Source organism: Daphnia pulex, chromosome 4 (assembly GCF_021134715.1).
Source record: "Daphnia pulex isolate KAP4 chromosome 4, ASM2113471v1".
NCBI lineage: Eukaryota > Metazoa > Arthropoda > Branchiopoda > Diplostraca > Daphniidae > Daphnia > Daphnia pulex.
This window is the reverse complement of record NC_060020.1, coordinates 4,936,499-4,960,839: the sequence shown is the minus strand read 5'-3', so window position 1 is coordinate 4,960,839 and position 24,341 is coordinate 4,936,499. Positions and strand designations below refer to the sequence as shown.

The window sequence follows — 24,341 nt, the reverse complement described above, 5'->3', positions numbered from 1 at the left end:
AAAGAATGCAGAAATTATATTGCACAAGGAAGTCAACGGACAGGATATGAGACGACTCAACGAGCTGGTCGATTCCGGTGGCGCCGGATCAGATGGTTTAATGACCAACCAGGAAGTCTTCCAGCGTCCGACGGCAAGGGCGGCATACCAAATGCACAGTACACACACACAGCAACTCCGCGTGATTCCAACTCCGGGGAGTCTGTACGGTATATCTCTGATAATATTTAACACACATTCTGTTTGAGTATTTAACAGCCATCGTCAACGATAAAACCATAAGTACATAGAAATTAACAAAAAAACAAGCGCGATGAAAGACAAACAACCAAACGATACTTACAAAATTGTTAAGTATAGAATGGATATGTTATATCATTCAGGAGAGTTTATCATTGCGGAACCGCTTACATTGCTGGCATACATTAGAAGGTCAGACTTTGTATTAGTCCAGCGTCCGCTCTAGTGCTTTATATGGAACCGGAGCAGCTGGAACGCGATCAGACGCAACGAAAAACAACCAACTGACTCCAAGAATGAAACTGTTGGACTGTGAAGTCTCTTGCTGATGTATATTTCCCCCCGTGTACATAACCATTTGATACAAAAACATTCAGCAGTAGGTTATAAAGTCTTTGAGGAAGTCTCCAAAATTTTCCTTTTTTGTTCTTCCGGTTTCGACATATCGGATAAAGGGAATCACGTTTGTCTGCTCTAGTGAGCACGTATAGTATACGTAATAGAAGAAAGAAAATTACCCATAAAAATTGGACTAAACAATTTATTAAAATTCGCTAAAAGTTGATTTCAATTTTAACATCAATTTGAAAATGGTATCGACTAGATCCCAGCATATTAGGTAGATTAAATTACCGGTATTCAAATTTTAGTCTCTCTGCTGTACGGGACGGGTTTACGCAATTTCTAAAAGCTCTTAACAGATAATCTGGCTTTCTTCTTTTGTATTCTGGGTATGAGGATGCAGTGCTGGGGAACGGCCAGCAGATGGGAAGATCAGAACACCGGAAAGAATGGCTCTCCTCAATTGGTCGACTATAAGGCAAAGTGTAAAAGACCAGAATCCTGTCGGTTAGCCGCTCGCAAAGTAGGTTGCTTTTGTCAGATAGCAGCTCACACATATAATCAAAGATGCAATTTCCATGGTGGACACAAATTTCAAAGTTAATTGGCGACGTTTAAAGTTCGTAAATAGCCGACGTTTACATCAGAACTTTAGAAGAATTGGTTCTTTTTTTTCTGATTCATCCGCTGTTTTTTTTAATGCATTTCGTGGGAAATGGTGGCCACTAATTGGATTCCGTGACTGCTGCTGGATGCTATACACCCCAAAAAAACAAACAAAGTGGACAGATAGATGACGAGCGTATATCGAGTCAATCACTTTTTACCGTTATCTAATATTGCGTAACGCTTTTCCGTCGTCGTTTTAACAACATCAAACAAAGAATGGTAATATATCACAGGCAAATGAGTATTGTCGGAAACCTTAGAGATGTGGACCTGCAGATACGGGAGGCACGCGATTGGTAGCACAAATAATTCTACTATTCGTCTGTAAAAAATAAACGAAGCAGTAACGATGCGCAATCTTATTTGCCACCTGCAGGTTTCAGTGTGTTTATTCGAAAGAAAAATTGCCGTGCGCTGTATACTATTCTATTCTATTCTATTCTATTCGACTGCTGTGTTGAAGAATAAATTAAATAACGCTTGCTGATGCGATTACACATACGTGCACAGTATGTATCCAAATAGAAATGAAAATAGGAAAACGAACAAAAGCGTGGAAGACAGGCAGTCAACTGTGTGATTGCACCTGCTAGAGGAAATACATATGTTCATGTTCGCTGTTGGTAATATAACTACGAATTCACACGCATAGTGGAAAAAACTTGATTAACAATAAGAAAACTTAAAAAAATAAAACCTTAAATCTTAAAAGAGTATTTTTACTTTAATATTTTCCAAAGTAAAAAGCTGTTGCAGTTTTGCGCATAGTGGAACGAAAATTTTTTTTTTTCATTTTTGGTTGGGCACCCCATAACGTTGCAATGCATACAGCCTATCCATATTCCATCGGATATTTTATGAGTTTGAGTTCAACGATCGTTCAATTGCGCTGGGTAATGCTAACCCAACGCTGGGACAGGAGCGATTTCATTTGGGTGGATAAAGGAGATAAACGTAGATCGATTATTATGTAATATAGTAGTGAATATATGGACGCGATAAATACATAGCGCACCATCAACATCCGCCACCCGCCCAATCATCTATAAAAAATTCCAAACCGCATCGTTGCGACGTCTTTATTCAACTATACATGTTCTAGTTTAACAGAAACAACAGAAACGTACAAAGACGACTATTGTCGGATTAAAATATCTCACTAATCCCAGTAGAAATGAACAAGTAGCAAATTCTACCGGAAGTGAATGGGCATCCGGATTTATGTTGTCTGTTCGTCTATGAGCCCATTGCTTTGCTGTCTAATGTAGTGACGTACTATGAACGATAAGACATCTCGTTTCCGGCACAAGGGTTGTCGCCCATATGCAATCTATTTGATACGCATCGTGTGTGAGTAGCACTCTGCATAAAGCCCTAATTGACAAACAACTGCGCTTTTTCTTTTTTTCTCTGCTGTCCTTCAGTTTGACTCGCTTATTACTTGCAAAACCATTTACAGCCAAATTTTTAAAGCCATGATTAAACTGATAGGGGATAGCCGATAGCTAATCCACCCTTTTTACTGTGTAACATTTGAATCCTAGAAAATGTTAAGTGTTTGGTTAGAAAATATTCCGTTTGAAAATTTATGGGACATGGATTTGAAGTCAACGATCATTGAATAGCGCTGGGCTCAGCTAGGCGAATAACGCTGGGACGACATTTGAATTTGTCTTTGAAGTTTGGAATTCGGAATGAACTCTGTGGAATGCTGACTAGAGATTCGGTGTTATGGATATAAAGTTGATCACGACTTGCGCTTTCGACATCCTGAAAGGCAACGGATGCGACTTGAAGATATCGAATGTCCATTATACAAATGCGATACTATTTATCTTATGAAAAATCGAAAAACTGATTACTTTAAATTTGCAATAGAAATTCGTAGAAATTTATAGTTAAGACTGTAAAAATGAAGCGCGCTATTTAAGTGCTAGTAGAAAATGGGTTTAGTTTAATATATTTATTTTTTTTTTTATTTTCAAAAAAATTCGTTAACATTGTGAAAGATTAAGCTAGCTATTATTGGCAAATGGACTCAATCTTCGATGGACAAAGCCTCATTGTCTGGCGAAGTTAGCACCAACAAAGGCTGCTGCTCTGCCGATTCACCGTTGAAGTAGTTTTCGGGCTCGGCACAAGGTGACTCGAGCGGCGTTTGAAACGAGTCATTGCTCTCATAGAAATTCTTCTGAAAATAAAAAATTTAAAAAATATTAAATCATTTAGAAAAAAACGAAATGAGAAGGCGAGAATATTATCACACGTAAATATTTAAAAAATTTAATTATCTCGGAATTATGTAAAGACTTTCAAAAGGGTTGTTGTTTTTTGCTTCCGCTTTAATCGATGCGCGGAGAACATTGTCTCAGCGCAGTGCAGGAAGTCGCGTGGGAAATGATGGAATTGGGATTTCCTGGAGGTTCGGGATTCCTTTCGCTTTCACGACAATCCCCCCCCCCCCTCCTTCGCATTCTGCGAAACGGTCGTCGTGACGATACGTCAGTCAATTTCCCAGTATCGGTCTGCTCTCCTCGCACCTGGAGATTCTCCTAACGAAACACTTGGCGTTTTACTACATCCGCCTTTCCTTGTTGTATCCATGCGGAATTAAAAATCACTGGATTCTCAATTTCTCCTTTTGTTTTCTGTTTCATGGCGCTGTGGGATTCGACTCAAGTCTTCTAAATTTCCGTCCGCCACATGAGAGAGAACTAAGAATGGTTTCAGGAATCAACTCGGAACCTGCTGCCACTGCGTCAGAGCTATAGATTTTCATTCAGCCTTTCTAACATAGTTTGAATATTTAATTTTAAAACGGGAAAGAGGATAGAACAGTAGAGTGCCTCCTGGTTTGACTAAACTGAATATAACCAGATATACTGGGCGCGAGAATGAGGCTTTTATCTCTCTTGCTCAGATCCAGCAGCTTGTGTGCTGCCCTTGTCTATATGCAGACAATATAATAATGCTTCGATATATAACCGGGCGACTGTTTTCAATAGAACATTCTTGGACAACAGCGGACAGCAGCGCACACTGTCAGTTTCCTTCAATCCGGCCAACTTTTGAGTTCGCGTTTTGAACAGCAAGTTATTTTACATCCTCAGTGCTGCTGGCCCTGCCCATATCCTTTGATTATTCGATTGTCAATTGTAATCTTCTTATGTGCGGCGCTGCTGTGTTTCCTATATAGGGTTAAATCCAATTTGACGGCGATATTTCTTATGTCTTCTTCTCTGATGTCTCAGGCGTCACTTGCTCATTGATTGAAACTGTCGCGTCCGGCGGCCAAGCGAACCCAGCAAGGGGTACAACAAATGAAGTCAAACACACCAGACGATAAAATGTAAGAATATTGGATTGCGCTCTATCGTGTGACGTATGTACGGCAATCAGAGGGGGAAAAAATGAAATGAAAAATGTAGAAAATTTCATAAATAGGATTTGTACACATGTACAGTACGTACTTGTGCTTGGACGTTGGCGCTGAAGGTGCCACTTGACTGTTGTCGCTTCTCCTTATTTGCGCGGAAAGCTTCGAGTGAAATGAGAGAGGATATCATCGACAGCGATGGCGTCGTCCGGCTGGTAGTGATGGTGGGCCGACTGCGGACCTTATTCGGCTGTTGTCCACTTTGGGAGCTGTTGCCCAGGTTCAACGTCAGGTTGGATCGTATGCTCTCCGAACGGGGCAGATCGCTCCTGGAATTTGTGTTGGCCTCTTCTTTCTGATTTACTTCTAATTTCTGTTCGTTATGACTTTTTCGATTCAACAATAGCGGCGGCATTTTGTGTTGTTGCGGTGAATTTGTTAATTCGATTTCGTTTTCCTCGTCCGGTTGAACTTCCTTCGGCGGATTTTCATTTCCCACGGAATGGACTTGAGCCTGCCTGAAGGGTGGGGGGCGAAACAAATTATGTTTAGAATTAAAGTTAGAATGATTCAATTGGGAAATATTTAATAAAGAAAAGGAAAGGGAAAACGATGAATTGACAAATCGCAACTGACGTGGGTCACGAACATCATTTTTGGCTTTGCGTGTATATATACTTTCTCCAATTCGCGTGTGATGACGTAATATATATGGCACTCTCTGTTTATTTCGTGATAGTGACGTCACCTTGTGTCTTCCACAAGGATCGCCGGAGAGACCGTCAGAGAAAGATGTCGTATCGTGGGTCGTGCGTGAAAGGTCGTGCCATCGATTCTTTTAGATATGCACCGGTCACGCATTCCCTTTCTTTTCTCTCTCTTATTGCTAAATTACGGATTGCATTCTTAAAATAGAAGACTGGAAATGTGGTTACCTCCTGCTGCTGCTGGAAGCTTCCGCTGTCGATGAAATTAAATCCAATTTCGACGACGGCGACGGAGGATATTGATGGCGTTTCAGCTGCTTCGATGCGGGCTTCTCTTTCCTTTTATTTTTTGTTTTGTGTGTTAATCACATCAGATATTAGCAAATTACGTATCAACTCCCCCTCCCAAGTCCCAGCCGTAGAGTACATAACGAGTTAAACGCCAAGAATGAATCAAAGTCTAGTAAATGTACACATTCACCACCGGATCGCAATCGAACAAAATACCCTATCGTATTTAGCCGTTGCGCTTGGTTATTTGTTGTTGTGTGATTGCAAAACGCAACCCCCTTTTCCGCCCCCTCCCCTCTAATAACTAAACTCCGGGTCCGAAGTTGTCACATCCTTCCGTGTCACGTCTACGTTACAGCGGACATGCATCCGACACACGAACGCACTAAGTTGCGGCCTTAACGTTTTTCATTAGGTAGACACGCAAACCGCATCGCTAGACTATCTGCTGAGACTATTAAGCTGTTTATATATAATAAACACTTTGGCAACAGCAGCAGCAAATGGATTGCGTGAATAAGAGGGGGACCGGAATGAAAATTGAAGCCACAATGTCTTATTTCACGATTCCCGCCCCCACTCGTAGACCCCTGGCGTTGTTTATATTCATCTGGATTCCGGAATTCTTTATCGTGCATTACGTATGGTATACGTCGGCGCGGCATCATATTTACCTGCGTCGTTTTTGCTGCACCTGCAATGTCATAAACAATGAAAATAAAAAGCCGCCCTCAATCCAATTAGACTGGCGTGCTGATACAACACGCCAGCCCACACGTCATCCGGAATGTTTATATTTATGTATAATATAGTATACCTGATCCAGAAGACTCAAGGCAGCGCTGGTTAATTTGGCGTTGTAGTAAATCTGCATGGAATTCAAATAATAAATTCTTACATTAATAGATGACTTGAAATAATTTTTAGTTTTTTTTTAAGAAAAAGGAAGAAAATGTTGTGGAGTATTCTATCAACATCTGCCATATAATAAATGGTCAAAACTAATGAACGGAATTTATTTGTTCGAAAATAACAGACGAATGAACAATAATAATAATCACTTTTGCCAATTCTACAAATTTACGAGAAAAATCTACTGGACTTTTTTTAAAATTCAATGACGACGGAAAAATTCGGGGAGAATAACATAATTGATGATAGCATGTGTTTCCAATCTATATTAGTAGGCGCGAGTAAGCAAGAGACATGGTCATTAATTACGTACGTAATCAATTGATAATACTGATTGAGGAATTGTTTTCGCTGTTTCTTTTGGTTCTATTTTTTTTTGTTTTAACTTTCCGTAGGTTATAATTTGTTTGTTTTTTGTTTTTTTGCAAGAAAACAATATCTAAATAGTATATATATGACAAAACAATTTTTGGAAACTGCGTTAATGGTCTGGCAATCATCAAGTTATTGCCCGCTCGTTTCAATAAATATAGATTAGACACGCTGAACCAAAGCTTGAATGGGTTCGATCAGGTGCGTAAGAGAAGAGAGAATGACCGTCGAGCATCTCATTTCTCGGAGATCGATGTTGCGGAAGAACTCGAGAATGGCTAGGCTCGCGATCGTTGGGTACTCCTCGCTGGGGTTGTTGAAAATGTAATCCAGGACTTCGATAACCTGCGGTCCACACCCAAAGTACATGAATCCATCAGACGCGATAGAGTCTCCCATCACAAGGCGACCCGAACGCGTTTTTATTTTATTTTATTTTATTGCGCATCATTTATAAACTTTTATTTTTCCCCGTTTTCACTTTGTTATTCAAATAATCGAGAAAATCGTACCTGAGGGTAGGAATGTAAATCCTCCAAATGTCTGGCCGTCGGTTTCGGTGCGTATAACTCGTATCCGCTGCACATTTCAAATAGGACGTGCCCTATTTGTTCAATTTGTCAGCCCAGACAGAAAGAAAAAAAAAGAGTTATTAAGAATTCATTTGAATAATAAAAGATATTATCATCGCCGAGAAACGCGTCGCCACCCAGACATCAACGAAAAAGAAATCAATAGGCTGTTGGTTATGACTGGTTTGAGTGTCTTGATGCTATAACGTATAATAATAATAAAAAGAAAAGAACCCGACCCAAATGAGATAGCTCGTCTATCTATCGATTTATCGACAGTTGGTTGTCGAATGTAGATCCAGGTCAGTGTATACACACACACCGGCTAACTATAGTCTTATTTCTCTGGTATAGGTTCATGTGCTGTCCTTCTTTTCCCTCATTTTCTTTTCTTTTTCTTTTACATCCTTTGTGTGTATATACTTACTCATTACTCATCTCTTAATACTTCTAAGCGCAATATCTCCGGGGAGGGAGCTGCTGTCAACTGTAATATTGAAAGTAAGCTGATGCGACGTGCCATTTATACATATTCATAAGACTAGGGCGATAATCCTTCTAATGGTGGCTTCCATCTGGTATGCGTACCTACTACGGTAGATGCATTTAGAAATATATAGGCGATATAATTCGCTACTATATGTATATATATAGAGTGAGTAAGTGCTGGAGTCTAGCCCGGACTGGTTATTGCGCGGCCAATGGGCGAGCCGGCAAGCCAGCAACAAGATCGAATGGCATATATAGTGTATATAGATCACATGTACGCGGGAGAGAATGACGTCGGTGCCTGGGACCCCAGCTATCGGGAGCGGGTAATGGCACAGTTCTAAGAGACGGCGGCGCCGTGTTCTGTGAATCCCCCCAGAGAGTTTAGCCACGTCACGCCATATTTACTCGATTGAAAAACGAACAAAAGGGACGACCGACCAGAAGCGCATGTTCCCAATGCTGGTGTCTCCGGTATATACCCCCCATTATAACAAGTCTTTTGATCTATACAGGAATCAATTAAAACCCGATACAATTTTCTCATTGAGAAAAGTGAAGAACAGCGGATTCTCAAATTGAATCGAACAATCAGACAACAACCGAAACGTTTGTTACACACACGGTAAAATCAAGTCTATAGTACCAAAACAGATGGTGTCGATGCTGACAGCCGGAGTCGCGGGCAGGATGCTCTTGACCATCGGATGGATCCGCGACGAAAATCCTAGTAGGGTGTTCTCGAAGCCCGTCAACCTGTCATTTTTTTTCATTTTTTGTTTTTGTGTTTTTGGTTTGTTTCTTTTTCTTAGGTTATAAGATATATTGATTTTGTTCTTTGTTATCTCAGCCTATATAAGTTCTGCTAGCGCGCGTTCATTCGTTAACAGACGTATAATGAATATAGAAGCGCTAAGGTTTCGTCACGCGGGATGCAGCAGCGCTATACAGTCGAGTCTTATTTAGCGTCCGATGGGTGAAGAAATGAGAAACGGATAGAACCTATATTATGGCGGCCAGTCGGGAGAAGGACAAAGGCAAAAGGTGGGAGGAGGGATTCGACAAATTGGATCACAAAAGTCAGTTGGGTGCGACAGATTATTTGGCAGACTCAAAGTGACCATCGTCTACTGACGCATGATGTCGTATAGACTCAAATGCTAAACGTTAACTTTTTGTTGTTGTCTGTTTTCGTGTTGGTTCCACAGATTTTTGCAGCACTAAAAGTTTCAAGGTACGGAGGTACGGACGCATCCGCCCATTTGGGAGGGTTGTATCGTCTGCTGATAGGTGTGATGCAATACAACGTAGGTAATTAGGGTAGTGTGTATATGAGTACCTGGCGACACCGTTTTGGATGATAACGTTGCCGGAATGCAGGTGGCCGAACGGTGGGAAACCTCTTTCTTGTAGAAAGAGAAGGGCCTCCAGGATTTGGCGTCCCAGTCGTTGGACTTGAAGCAGAGGTAGACCCTCGGAGCGTTGGCAATACTTTTGGTCCCAATCGTCCTGCCAGCGGCTCTGTTAAATCCCAACATCAATGACTGCAATTAATGATTTAACTAATAGAAAGTTGAGAAAAAAAGAGCCTGCAATCAAAGACATGCAATTCAGACAATTTGATTGACGCATGGGCTTATAATTAGTACGTAGTTATAGTTGCTTTCAGTGGGTTGCGTAATGAATCCTCTGTCAGTGAAGACAATCAGGAGATCATATCAAGTAGTTAATGGGACTATAATACACCGCGTGAGCAGCAGTGCTGGGAGAGAGTCTTACTCTGTAGATGAGATCCTTGAGCGATCCTTTGGTATTGAAAGGAAAGACGGTTACAAGGACAGGTTTAGCCTCTTCACAGAAAGGTGAATTCGATGACGCCACGGCGCCGTAGACGAAATCCACGTCTAAAACTGGATAGATGTATCTATATATTCATCGTCCGGGGAATTCCGCAGGGTCCGTATTTCATCGTTCCGGAGAAAAGAAAAGAAAAAAAATGTGTCACTTGATATGAGAAACTGGAACTTTATTATGAGCTGATGATTAAACTGAGCTGCCCAAAACTGTGAGCTATATTCTATCTACAGCGTCTAGACAGATTTTTTTTTTGTTTTTCTTTTTTGTTGAAAGAATAGATGCAACAATCACTTACGGGTGTTGGAGAGCCGTGAAGAGATCGATGAGAGCGTTGCGCGTGGCGTCCGCATCGGTCGTTGTCACTTCGCAGCCGTAAGCCGGTGACCCACTCAGCGGGACAATAGTCAAGAGTCGCTCGGTTTTCAGGGAAGAGTCTCGAATCATGAACCACTGCTTGTCGATTCTCGATCCTGTGAACCGTGTAATAGAATGTAGCGACTCGAATTTTGTGCCCAACAACCAAAAGACTCTCTACTTCTTCCATTTCTTATATAAAAGGACGTGTATAATCTAATTTTTAAATACCGAGAAATGGGAGCAGAGAATAAAAGACAAGAGCAAGTAATATTATTTCCCTTTCTCGTGTACAACGCCTTTTTCTTTTTCTCCGTGAGGAACGGAAACGAAGCAGAAATTTGGAAACAAGAAAATTCGACGGGTTTAGTGATTCACGTAATAAGTAGCGCATCAGTGGGCCAACCATGCCAAATAATAGAATTACATTGGGCGAAGTGATCCCCAGTCACCCTTAAATTTCCTTATGTAATCCAGAATATATAATAATAAGTATCTCTCTTTACACTGCATAAATGATACCATTTACAAAAATAGTGGGATAAAATGATATGATGCTATTAACGTTATCACAGTAGCCTAGATGCCAAGGCGTAAAAACAGACGAAGATATAAAAAATAAACCGTAACGATGTCGGCCTATCTGATCAAGGTTATTATGAACGATTGAAACATAAAAGTATGGCGAAGATTACTTGTAAGACTCTTTTCGGGGTAAAAATATCAGCCCCCAATGACGTTAGTTTTAGTATCAAAAGGTTCGTTCCCCAAACATCATCGTAGTAAGTATAGAGGCCGCATATACAGACGTTTGAAGGTTGCAGCAGCCAATTCAGAACAGGTTGCTTTCATCCAAGCTTTCATCTGGTCTAAAGCAATATATATAGCTAGTCTATAATATGCAGCGTTACTCCATGTTGCCTAGGACGAGCCGAGTGTTTTCAATCGAGGAGCTTTGATTACATGCCCCTGGGTGAAATGATGGCCGGGATCTTTGTGTGTAAGCCTATAAACAGAGCCACTTCGGCTCCCATCTTAGCGCACAAACCGTATTTTCGATGGGATCAATTGTACGCTATAAATATGTACAGTTTGATAAATATATCTCAGGATAAGTACTATTATGTTTTAAAATTTTTTTTAACAGAACCAAACAGTTTGACTGTCTAATTATAGGAATTAATCGTAAACTAGATTACCTTTATAATTCAATATAATAAAGAATTACGTATCCTATTTTCATAGCATACCTAGTATACTTATTTATTTAAAAATGGAAATTGAATTATATCGATCGATCGATCGAGCCGTCGAGTGACCAGCAGTCACTCCCGCCAAGTCACGGAAGGTGCTGACAGTTTTACTGCAAGAACCCAACGGCCAAGATCCGTTTCTCCCATGGCCTTTCCTAAATGACTAAATGTCAAACTCACTGATGGAGCAACAACGTTTTATAAAGTGGAATAGTACATTGAATACTTTAGCGTTATTTATCATTCATTATATCGCAAAGGTTATATACGGCTGCTGGGTCTATAGTGAAACAAAAAGTGTACAATGACTTTTTGACTGAGTCGATCATCGCCATGGCAACTGCGCTGTCCGAGCCAACTTACCAATGTCCTTCAAGTGATCGAGCAGGTGATAACGCGACGAGGAGCGAATGTATTGACGGCAGATGTTGGTCGCCAGTTCTCTAATGTCCGATCCTCGGGCTCTCGGCATCCTCCGTTCCAGTTCCAGGAGCTCAATGCATTCCGCACCGCCGCTCATCGCTCCGCTTCCGCTAGACCCGCCCGGGATGCCCACCATTTCTTCACCGTCCAGCACACTGCCGACTCCCGTCGACCCGTTGCTGCTGCAATCTTTCGTCCGGGACGAATACCTTAAAAAATTAAAAAAAAAGAGAGATGAATCATCCAATTGCGTATAATAATCTACTTTGATTCCAACGAAAAGATCACAAGTAGTTCCCATTTTCCCGCGATCTCACAGCACGGTGTAACCGAGCAAATGGGAAGAAAATAAGAAGAAACGGACGAGCATGTTGGAGAGATCTTTAATGAGCGAGAGCGAGTAACTTTTTTCTTTCGCTCCTTTTCTTTTTCGTTTCGTTTAGTTTTTGTGATGACCGAGTTGATGGACCGTTGCTAAGGGAGCGAAAGCTTCGCACAAACTTGTGTACTACACCCGTAAGCGGTGTTAAGTGCACAAGGATGCAATTGCCCATCAAATCCATAACACTTAAATTTCTGCTGGTCTGACGCACGTATTACATCATGTAACAAATGTTTGCTCTCGCCTTACAAACCCCTTTTTATTGTTGTACAGCGCGTTTATTGTTTGCTACTGTTTCTCTTTATCGCAGCGCACGCAATACAGAGTGATGGAGCCATGGATAGTAGCGTCCATTCATCTCTTATTTATCTCTCCGCATTCACTAAGTGTTTATTGATGGCGATTGATCTTTCTGTCGGATTTTTTTTTTACCCCCCACAGCAGGTTAAGACCGGGAAGGGCAAGTCGAATAGCCCGGACATAAGTATATTCAGCAGACGCAGTCAGCAGACGGCGATAATGGCACGGTAAGTATACACTACACTGGATCCATACCTTAAGCTCGGACAAGTTCTGACAGCTCTCTGCAGACTTTTAGTTACAAATTACACTGGCGGGGGGGTCTGCTGGGAATCATCCCAACTCCGGCCGCTTTTATTTCTCATTGGCAGCTGGATTACATCAAAAGTTGGCGTTTCCCTATCCGTTATGTCATGTCTCTTATAGCACTATACATATTGATCTATGCATACACAGCTAGCGTAAGAGTCCTTCAAAATTGCGAGTTTGCTAACGTTTCAAGACCAATGATTCTGGAAAACACTCCAGCCAAAGGATCTGTAGAACAGTGCGTCTAGCGGGTTGTAATCTATATACACACTAGAGCTGATCTTGAAAAAGAAAACCTATTTCGTCTGATCTCTGTGCCAGCATCGTATCCTATACATATCCCTCCTCCTTCTCTCTCATTTTTCTCTATTTGACTGCAATATACCGTATACTGTGCGCATCTTATGCCACCGCCGAGCTATTGCAAAGCTTCTCTCCCCCTGTTACCGACGGACGGGGGAATCTTAGGGGAATCCCACATGATCCCCCCCGTAGAATATATACATGAGAAATTCTTCTCTTATATGCACCGATTCCTGATCCACTCCTACGCCATCTCCTTTTTATTTTGTGACTTTCTTTTGTCTCTTATTCTTTTTCCGTTTTCCTGGAGAAGAATCAAGAGCGGCTCGACGCGACAGCCCGGCTATATTGGAATAATGCGGAATATCGGATTTCTTTTAAAAAGCGGAAACATATATACATGTAGTGGAGGAGCCGAAATGTTGGTGAATGGGAGGACATTAGCTTCGTTTGAAGACAACGATGAGTTGCTTTCCTTGCTGTGCCCATATTATTCCGACCTGTCGATTGTTAGCGCCGATTCTAATGAGGTGATCCATATCAAACAGGATCTCAGCAAGGTAAGTGAACCCAATACAGATAAGAGCTATCAAAGGATGATTTCGTTTAACGGCGACACAAGTAAGAAGTATAATACATCAAATTAATTATTTTCCTTCAATAAAGGGGGAAAATGATGCACGTAAGAATAAAATATGTTAACTTGGAAAACTTAACAAAACTAATTATCCAAAATCACTAACGGAAATGTGATAGGCAGGCATCGTTACATTTAAAATCAAGTGATTTAACTCGAAGCGTCTGTGGTACGTATGTGTAGAGTTGCAGCTTGAATTCTCAGACAACTTGACAAACTTTAACAAACCAATGAAGTCTACTAACCTATGGGTGTGGCACAAAAGGCCATGAAAAGCCTGTGTTAGAGAATGACGGACTGCTCAGCAGCAATTAATTAAAAAAAAGACACTCACATTATTGTTTAATTAGACTATAGTAGCAAGTCGAAAGTTTGAGAAACTCACAAGTTTCAATTCGCGAATTCAATAAATATTATTATATCCTATAGGCTAAGTCAATGAAAAGTTAAGGGTCTTATTGTGGCGTTCTAAAAGTAATTATTTATTATGGATAATAAAATTATCCTGATCTGTTGAGCGGATGACGAGCGCGGGTGAGAAAACCGCTTTTATCATTGTTGATCGGTTTGAATTTAGGGGGGTCGATTTTTAATTTCTATCGATATCTTAAATTTTGCCGGGAAAGGATTAGTGTCGTCTGCTTACATTTTTTTAAGTTTCGAAAAAGAGGTGAAGTGATTGAGTGATTAGGGAATGATACTGATAACTATGGTGAACCAAACGATATTTTTTTGGAAACGTGGCTGCACGAAAAATAGCACAAGAAATGACACTAGTAAAATGTGGTCGTCGACGTCGTGTCAGCTCTGGTCGTGTCTCTTCATAGAATCGCTCAATACACACTCCATGCTGTTTAGCAGGTAAATAAAACTAAGGATGCAAATAGAATGATTGGGAGCTTAAATAGAAGACCTTAAACCTTAAACCTGTTCCAAATGTGTGAGTTCCAGACTTAGCATTTATCATGTACAAGCCCCCTGTTGATGCATGGCAGTTTGTTTGCAAGATGTTACGCTTGGGTAATCATACCTGTGAGATATTTCAATGATAGATGACTTGCATGTTGCAGCATATTACATGCCAACCTTAAATTCTCCTGCTTATTAACAATAAGGGTTTGCCCACTGTCTCATTTTCAACTTTTTCTTACTTGGTGTTTCTGTCAATATTTTTTATCGTAACCCATTTTGTTTTTGTTTTTTTGTACAGATAAACAGGATCCCGTTTGACTGGAGAAACTACCGATGATGTCAGTCGACTAATGGATCTCTTCTTCCCCTTTCTTTCAATCCCTTTTTGTCCTCGTGTACACCCATGTGAGTTTGGGTGTATTCACGAGGACGCCCTTTTTCCTATCCAGCCTGGTGATAAGTAGCCTTTCCTTCCATTTCAACTATTCTACGGATGGATCACTTTTGGATGCCTGGCCGGATTTCCCGGGCATAAAGGTAGGAACAATGTATCTCTATTCTTTCTTTTTGTCTCTTTGGTGGCGTTGTTTATAAATCGTTAGACAGTACAGAGTAGGCTACGATTACTTCTCAGCTAGGCGATTGAACTTTTTTCTCTTGCCGTTTTTATTGACTCAGTCAGGTTTTTTTTTAAATAACTCATTTGAAGAACGACTTCAGATCAAGCTTGTTTTGTACCTCACAACTTTGTGAGAAGTTTTGCGAGGAATTTGAACTACACTACATTAAGGGCCAACGCCTCTCAAGTCTCAACAACGGGTTTCAGGCTTCGAGTATCGTTGAAGACATTCAGTAATTTCCTTAGCGCCTTTTTTCTACGCGTTTTTATCTCGTGCCGTGTCCAATAGGCTTAAACCAATGAGTCGTGTAGTCTAATAGAATCCGAAGAAGCTCACACGTTGCGTTTTCCCCCCTTACAATGCTACATATATCATAACTCGTTATTATACTGTATGGATTTCATATACGTACGCTCTTGCCCTTCTCTCTCTCTCTTATTTCGCCAAGAGACGGTAACAACTAACGACAACCTCATTCTTTTTATTTCTCAACTTGTTTTGGTTTCCCTAATGTTGCAATATCAATTCTCTCTCCCTCGCTTGCGTGAAGCACTCCGACTTACAGTTGAGCAGAATGAACAGGAGCCAAAGAGTATCCGAGCAGACAGTATAGACGTCTGGCACTGGCAGATCTCACTGGCTTGGCAACTAATTCATTAGTGGCAAGTTAGCGTGCCTCGGTTATCAAAACGTTAACTCACTCACGTAATTTTCTATGGGTTCAATGCTGCTGAGCACGTGCTAAGCACTGGTGACTGCTATATGCCTACATATGGCCTGCTGGCCAACTGTAGGTCCCATTCGACTAGAGACGGCCAACATCAAGATGCTTTTCCTGTCCGTTTCTGCGCATAAAACAAACGCAGCACTGTAGAAACGACTTGATAATTGCCAAATGGCGAAGACAGATTTTTCAGGGAACATATTCCAGTTAATCTCGTTACAATTCGCCCAAGAGGTCTATGTCAACATCAATATCCTGGGGGGGGGAATGCGTTGGGTGTATACGTTTGTAGGGCCTCGTTCCACGGTCGTCTAGGTGATATGTTATATCTACCCAGTCGGAAAGGGTTTCTCAAGCTTTTACCTCACAGCAGTCGTGCAGTCATATGGGTACCCGATTTGCAGATTCGCTAGTCTCTATGTACGAACGTTTGCAAACAAACTCTTGAATGATACATGCCGAATTATTGTATACAACACAATGTACAAAGCAGAGACCCAGATATTGGCATCCTTCAATCGCCAGACTCTGCTCTTATTCGGCCTTCGTCCAACTTTCCGAGGCACGCTCGCAGTTACTAGTTGGATTTCGTTCGGTGGTCGACAAGGGGGAAAAAAATAAACTGATGTGAGATACAATATGAAAAAGTATAAGGCAAAAGAGTCCCCGCGATCGATGGAAATGTTATCCACAAAACACGGCACGCCCATACGGACCTATATAGGTCCCTGATGGGTCTACCCCGCCGATATGATTATATCGGTGGGGTACGGGCTCTACAAAAATGTTCATCTATTATACATGTGTAGCATGTGAACGCAGCATCGGCCAGCGGTGCATGGGTTCGTCGTATTGAAAAGGTGTGCTCGTGATGTCACCAACTGTACGGCGCAATGTCGAGCATCTTCGCACGATATCTGTCGTGAAAGCTGATCACGCATGATCATTAATAACGAAACGCTCACATTCCTGTACACCAGAAATGTGGGAGGACGATTGCGAATCCACTCGTCGTGACGTCTTTCCGAATCGACGTCACCCGTCCACAGACGTCCAGACAGGATTATTTTCAGGCTGCCTTTTCGAAATGGGTGAATCAAAGTCACAACAAGCAGCAGGGTTTCACTCTTCCAAGTATATAATAAGACGCGAACAACGTACGTTATGTTCCAAGTTTTGACCTAAATTTTGTCCAGTGGCCAAAACATTAGGTGGTTGTTGTTGCTATTAAATAGGGCTGGAAAATGAGACTGGACACGGAGAAAGGCGGAATAAAAGAAAAATTGTTAAAAGCTGACGGAGAATATTAAAAATACAGTTTGATCTTTAACCTAACCGAATTGGGGAGGAGAGTATCAATAATGGAAATATAATGCTCGGAGGTATTGAAAATATCAATAAGTAATGCGTTTCTTTGATGGACAGCACAGAGCGAATCGCTCGCTCCGTACTCCATCCCGGGGGAAGTTGGTACATGTAGCAGCACGTATTGATTTTATTTCTCTTTCATGTAGGACACTCTTTAACCTTTTCCCCGATTAAGAGATGGAATGGGGGGGGGGATATTTAGTTGCAACAGATCAAAACCGACGGACCAACAAGAAAAAAAATTCCGCTGAAAGCGAACCCAAATTTGATAATCAACCAAGCCAGTCTAGCTGCACTGTTGGGGGCTATATTTTTGATTGGCTTGATGGTATAGACCTGACCATTGTTTTTTGTCTTTTTTTTTATTGAAAAACACTTTTGCTTATTCGATCGTGGCCATAGCAGCCTACCTGATGGAGGACAGAGACGATGAGAAGACGCTGAGCCTTTTTGGGCGTTTGAGTTGGCATCCTTTGAGCTTGTCGCGGTCGATGACACAGCCACTGGAAGTGGAGGCGGCCGCCGATGAACCGTTGCAGCCGGCTGCCCCGCTCTCCTGAACACCTAGGCAAGCGAAGACCTTGACCAAGGCCTCCGTACTCAAATTCTGTGTCGACGATTTGGGGCTCTGTCGTCGTCGTCGTTATGCGTCCAATTTGACATTTTAAGAGAATATTAGCGCGTTAATGAATCAGAAAATGCAAGTCGGGAGTTCAAAGGGAATCCACTGAAGTTGAGTCGGCATAAAATTGTGTTCATTCGGAGACTTGATTCTTGAAAGCTTCTCCTACTAAATTGCTTAAATAAATCTAAAATTATTCTCTTTGCATTCTTAAATCATTCAAAACGGTTATAGTAGTTTTCGTTCGTAACATGACTCATGGTCGGGCGTATAAAGTTCATTTTGAAATTAAAATTGGAAATAGTATACTTAGATGAATATTTAAATTTAAAAATTCAATACCGTTTTTCATCCTCTTAACCCCTTAACTATATTGCTGTACCATTTAAATGCGCTGATGCGATTTCACGTGGGATGTTGTACATATAACCTTCTGGACCTAGTTCCGCCATATATAGATTACAATATAGGGAATGTAGTTCTCCACAAAATTTCGTTTTGGAAGTTCGTGCCTATTGAACATTTTCTACCATTTCTGCTGTGCTGTGATCAATCAATTAGTAAAAGACTAATTTTAATCCATTGATTGATTGCTGCATTTTTTTCTTTAGCAATTTTTGTATTGTTACTAACTTGCTTATGAAACGGTAGAAGCCTCCCAACAAATGTGCTAGCCAATGGTTTTTGAAATTATCCTATATCGATCCATTTCTTGATGACCATTTTCTGTTAACAGCAAAAGGCCGACATCAACGATAATTTTTTTCCTCATTAATGAATAAAAGGGTGACGTGGATGCCATAAAATCCTTAACTCAGCTAATCTATGCGAATGCACCACCAGATTTTTCGACATAAAAATAGATTCCCAGATAATAATAGACGAATAACAGTTTATGAGTTTCGAGTAGCCTACTACTCAAGTGCTATCAGTGGTAGCTATATTTTTCCGGATAAAGTGTGTAAGTAAAACACGATTGCATAATCTGTTTGGTTATAGACTTATCTGATCTTAAAGTGCATTATAATTTGTTTGCCTCGCTTGCGATCCTATGCCGCCAATCCCTCACGGTATTGAATAACAAAAAATGACGGCTATCCCTTTTTGTTATTCTAGTAATAAATTATTGATCACAACATGATTAAATGATTTAAAATTAAAAATAAGAAACATCTCGTAATTGGTTTACGATAAGGCAAGCCCTGATTAATCTAATTACTCTGTAATCAACACTATTTTACTTTAGAGTATAATCCAAACAATATAATAAGAGAACGGCTTTGAAGAGAAATGTCTCATTTTGTTTTCGTTAAAAAATAAACAGAAATTCAGTGTGGACTAGAGGGGGGGGAGGGTAGGCCAGAATTAAGCGGTTATGTACTTTAACTCTGCATCGTGGACTACACTTATGACGACTGGAGCGCAGGTTCAATAATCGCTGATGTTCACGTAGCGATCCGTTGCAGTGGCGCACCTCTGCGAATGTGGATGATTCCCGACCGCTTCCATCCGCCTCGGGCATGTGCGGACTCTCGGGGGCCTCCAACTCGACTTTGAGTGAATTCTTCTTGGGCCGCAGCCGCCGTGGCCACTTGTCGTAATTGACATTGGGATTCATGTAGTTGAAGCGATCATGGCCGAGTTCTTCGGAGCTGCCGCCGTTCATAGCCGACGCCTTGGCGTTATAAAAACGCCTTCGGTACATGTTAAACATGTTGCGGCTATTATGTTGCGGCTCGGAGCCGCGATCACTTCAACTGCAAAACAAAACAAAAAAAGTCGGGAAAACTCCCGAAATTCCTTGCGATTCAAATCAGGCAGAGCTGATTGCTGGCGATGCACTCACACCAGTTGTTAATTTATAAAAAAACAACAAAATTGTCGAGCTCAATCCATTTAGAGCAACACAACATGAGGCGACACAAGACGAAGAACCGACCAGGTCAGAGCCCAGTCTGTTACTAAAGATACTTGAGAGTTTTGAGACCCATTGGCTGTACGCAACAGCGGCACAGCTGTATAGGGTCTGACGCGGTCGACTAGCTTCTCAAATGACTTGCGCAGGTTGCTGGAGGTGCACCGAAGAGGTGTACCCTTCAGGACATTTTCACGGCGGTGTTCCAATATGTTTCACAAGGTACACACTGTATATAGGATATAGATTGAAAAATCGTCTACACAAAGCAGTTGGTTGAACGGGCGTAAACCGGGTGTGGGACGCAGCAAAGTTACAATGTGACAAGCAGCCAACTAAGTCGGTTGCGTTGTAGACAAAATATTGATTTGCATGCATATTTATTTAGAGTCTAGCCGTATTCTGTCACCTCTCATTATCGTATTGTTCCCTAAGGCAAAGACTGCATGGTAGGGCTTCATTGGCCGTCAGCAAACCATAGAAATTCAGTTACTACCCTGCTGCTGCATGATGAGAAGGTAACGTATGTATTCTCAGGCGAGACTTGGCGACTGTATTACTAGCGTAAAAATGAGTCTAGATACTTCCACTTAATCCTTCATTATCTCGCACTATAAGGCCAAGGAAACAAAACAAACAAATACGGCAATCGGGAGTCTAGCTGAATGTTTGGGTTTGATCTTGCTAACATTTAAACTTTTACATATTTTAGCCAAATCTTTCATCGGATCAATTGCGCACCCCTGGCGACAGGTGTGAACGAGTGTGATATAAGGAGTACAACTAAGCGTCTATATACGCAATCTCTTTTCGGTTATACGTATAAGCAACATTTGTGCAAAGGTAGAAGTTGTCGCCTGAATAAACAAATGTTCGTCGATAGAAACCCTTTGTGCGCTTTGATAAAAGCCTCGATAACCAACGAAATCTTCCATTGAAAGACCAGAAAATCACACAGCAAAAATCATATGTCTGGTCGATATTCGCATAATACGTGTGCCTAACTGACATCAGTCAATGAACGAATCGAGAGGAAAGCGGACTCTTTATTCAGTAGACAGCATCAGTGCAGTCTCAGCAGCACAAGCGCAAATCACGAACAAAGTTGCCATGGTAGCTGGCGATGATAATAAGAGGCGTTCTTCGACGCGTATTGTATAACATCTTCGGGAAAGCTAATCCAGTGTCAACAAAACGCGGCTCGCTCTTGTGTGTTTTTCCCACTGCAATAATAAGTAATCGATCCTCGAGAATTGTTTACTCCTGTAACTTATAGGCTCGTTGACCTTATAAGGAAAGATCATCACGTTGGGCGTCGGTGGAATATGAAGTATGCCGAGATGCCAAGTTAATTGCGCTATTAATTATTTGATAGAAATCTTTCGTTCTTATTTTTCAACCTGAGAATGGCATCAGTACATCTAAACTAATGCGAACCCTGTAACCTTCCTGTATAGCCAACAATGGTGAAATTTTGTTAACCATGTACGCGGCTAGAAAAATTGTTATCGACATTTTTTTAACCCGCACGTAGATAGTTGTACATAAACGGAGCACCGGAAATTGCTCATTTTGTATTCGTTGACGGCAGGGGCCAGACTGTGGGGCTTGTAGCGACACTAAGCAAAATATAGCATATTATACCTTGCCTTTATTGCATGATACACGATGTCTTTGTGGAACTGAAATCGATTATTATAAAGATCCGTCGGACGTGATTCGGCAATATGTTTCTTGTTGCTCACCGCCTATAACGGTGATGGGGAGAGGTCTCTAAATCGATTATCAAAAGAAACACAGTGTAATCAGTTTATATAGGAAGCGGACGCACACCAGAGACGTCGTCAACTCGCGTTGATTCGCTAAAGACGAATAGGTGTACAGCAGAAAACCAGATTTGGGCTTCCTCATTCATTCGCTAATCTCTATTTAACTTGGCCTGATTATGCAGCCTCGTACGAAAGCTTTGGTAGAGATTCGTGATTTTCCTACATCTTCTGTGACGCACAGGTTTTGACTAAAGAAACCAAATCACGACTCGCTAGAAACATGAATATCTAAATATAAGCTATGGCACATACGCTGTGCCACGTGAATCTCCTCCGAGGTTATAAAAATCAGACCTTCGTTTTGATTGTGACGATAGTTTAGTTTCGAAGCAACCATTTGCATCCGTCGCATATTGTAACTGGATTAATCAATCACCATCAAAATAAGAAGCCAAATGACGAAAACGACTAGAACTAATTAGATCATAATTCTGCTTGTTTGCTCACAAGCCGCAAAAGGAAAACTAGTGAAAATACTCTGCGCTGTTAACATTTTTATTATCGGTCAGAATTTCCTTAAACGAAGGAATTCGTTTTTTTCGCGTTGTATTTTTTCTCCAGGTTTTCTAAGTACATTCCTATCAAATCGACGAATCTGGATGTACTTTTCATAAAGCTAATAAAATCTTATCGCCTTAATGGAGGTTCTCGAATAGATTCCATAAATGCAGAATGAAGTATACCAACATTTAACATGTATAATGAAATGATAAACGTTATTCTCGGACTTACCATGGAATCAGATATTCAGGCGACTCCTCTGTTTGATTGGGACAGCCTTCTGAGCGGCAAGCCAGCAAATGCTGAAGAAGTTGTCGTGCCCAACTGAGTCCAAAAAAGGAGGATCTCGAGTTAACTTTTATTTGCGATTCGCTCGAGTATTCATTCTCCTCTTTGATGGTTCTCGCCGACGACGGTTGTTGAGAGTTGATGGGCCCGTAGCCGTCGCCTCTTAACCCAGAAGATCGCCGCCATCGTTCAGCCTGGCGTTGCTGTCTAAGTAAGGCTTCTTTTTGAATCCGCCATTTCGGAGACGGAGTAAAAGAATTCGCCATCGAGGAACTTTTGGCTGAGCGATGGACTCCGACATGGCCGAATCGATCATGGCCAGTCACTTCCGACTTGACATCATCCTGAAGGCTCTTGTTTTTGGAGTAAAGGTTCAACTTCAACATGGTGATGGAGTTCTTGTTAGCTACCGTCCTTTAGTATTTCTTTTCTACCTTTGTCTATTTTTATATCTATATAACAATATTGCGTGGGCTCTGGAATAATTCTGACGCTCTCGTTCGATCGTCGAGCTGCCAGTGTATATCGATGCCCATCGGTCGCCTTGGTTACAGTGCGACACTACTATGCGGGGTGACTCATTACCTTAAAAGTAAGAATTGATTGAAGAAAGCAGCACACATGATTCGTTGTCTGGCTATTTGTAAAGAACCGACTAAACAATGAATTTAAACGGCAAACTAATTAACAGTTTTCAAAGGAATTAAAACGAATCTAGTTCAAGAAGCAAACAGTGCGAAAGTTTTAATTATGGACTGGCAAGCGTTGTAATGGATAATTAAGCTATTCCTTCCACGTGTCATCGCTAAACTGATGAATTCTTTTTTAAATAGTTACGTAAGCTTAATTCAATTGTTCACACTGATTCTACTGCTAGACCCTTAACTATCACATCACTTTATACTGTTTAGAACTGTGAAAAGTACGCAGGCTGAGTACAGTTAAATTCCTCACATACGAAATGCGGAAAAAGGGTAATAGGGAAACAGGGCTAATGGCACTTTGTATTGACAGAATCGAGTGATCACTTGATGAACAAGGAAGAAAATGGACTGCAATTGTTTATATCTCTGGAAAAATCTCCATTCTAATAAGCGAATTACTCACACGGCGGTGTTTAAACAATGTTCAGAATATCAGGAAATCCGAGGAAATCAATCGAGTATTATCGCTATAACAATAGATTTGGACAAACTGCGGTATGATCTGATAACTGATCGCAGGACGACAACAGTGGCGACCCATGAAACGCGTACTGAACTTAGGGAAGGACAACAGACAACTATTCGCCAATATATATGCCTTTCTGCAGTTAGCCACGCGAGCTATGGTAGTCGCATACTCACTGGCAAGCCACAACAAACTAAACTGGTACGTTGCTGAGGTCGTATGATCAGTACACACATAGATCGTCGTGCTGTCTTCTGTTCACTGGGAACATGCAACTCTGATTGCATGTCCACCGCCGTATATCCTATATTGCAATCGAAAACGCGGAAACTCTTGATAGGATCAGACATATACAAAATAGAATAGAACGACTGGAACAAGACGCTTGAATGATATGCGCGCGATTCGTGTTGTTCCCTCAATCTTTAAGTCATCGGCACAAAAAAGAAATGCAGGTTAGTCAGGTGATTTCTTAATTGAACTCCATTTGTTTTGCACACCAGGTAAATAGCCAATTCAACCTTTACTTTAAAAGATTTTTAAATATAACATTCTGCCGCATTCTGCTCTCCTGTACAGGGTTACTGAACTACTAATTCTTGCA

General features: G+C 41.2%; 1 protein-coding gene across 2 annotated transcripts; it reads right to left on the bottom strand.

Annotated features, from left to right (window-relative positions):
* Positions 1–3,199: 3,199 nt before the first annotated feature.
* Positions 3,200–23,919, bottom strand: LOC124192230 (probable inactive serine/threonine-protein kinase slob2). Of its 2 annotated transcripts, XM_046585430.1 has the most exons (14): positions 19,416–20,015; positions 17,823–18,040; positions 11,798–12,066; positions 10,123–10,297; positions 9,750–9,894; positions 9,310–9,491; positions 8,617–8,726; positions 7,422–7,513; positions 7,135–7,254; positions 6,443–6,493; positions 6,300–6,319; positions 5,563–5,673; positions 4,722–5,145; positions 3,200–3,442 (listed from the first exon to the last, which is right to left on the bottom strand). In XM_046585430.1, exons 1-14 carry the CDS (start codon positions 19,746–19,748, stop codon positions 3,290–3,292), a joined length of 2,403 nt encoding a protein of 800 aa, XP_046441386.1. In that variant the 5' UTR covers positions 19,749–20,015; the 3' UTR covers positions 3,200–3,289. The 2 variants fall into 2 exon arrangements, with proteins under 2 accessions (XP_046441386.1, XP_046441387.1); XM_046585431.1 differs by lacking the exons at positions 17,823–18,040; positions 19,416–20,015 and adding an exon at positions 22,511–23,919 and having other exon boundaries at positions 3,232–3,442.
* Positions 23,920–24,341: the final 422 nt, after the last annotated feature.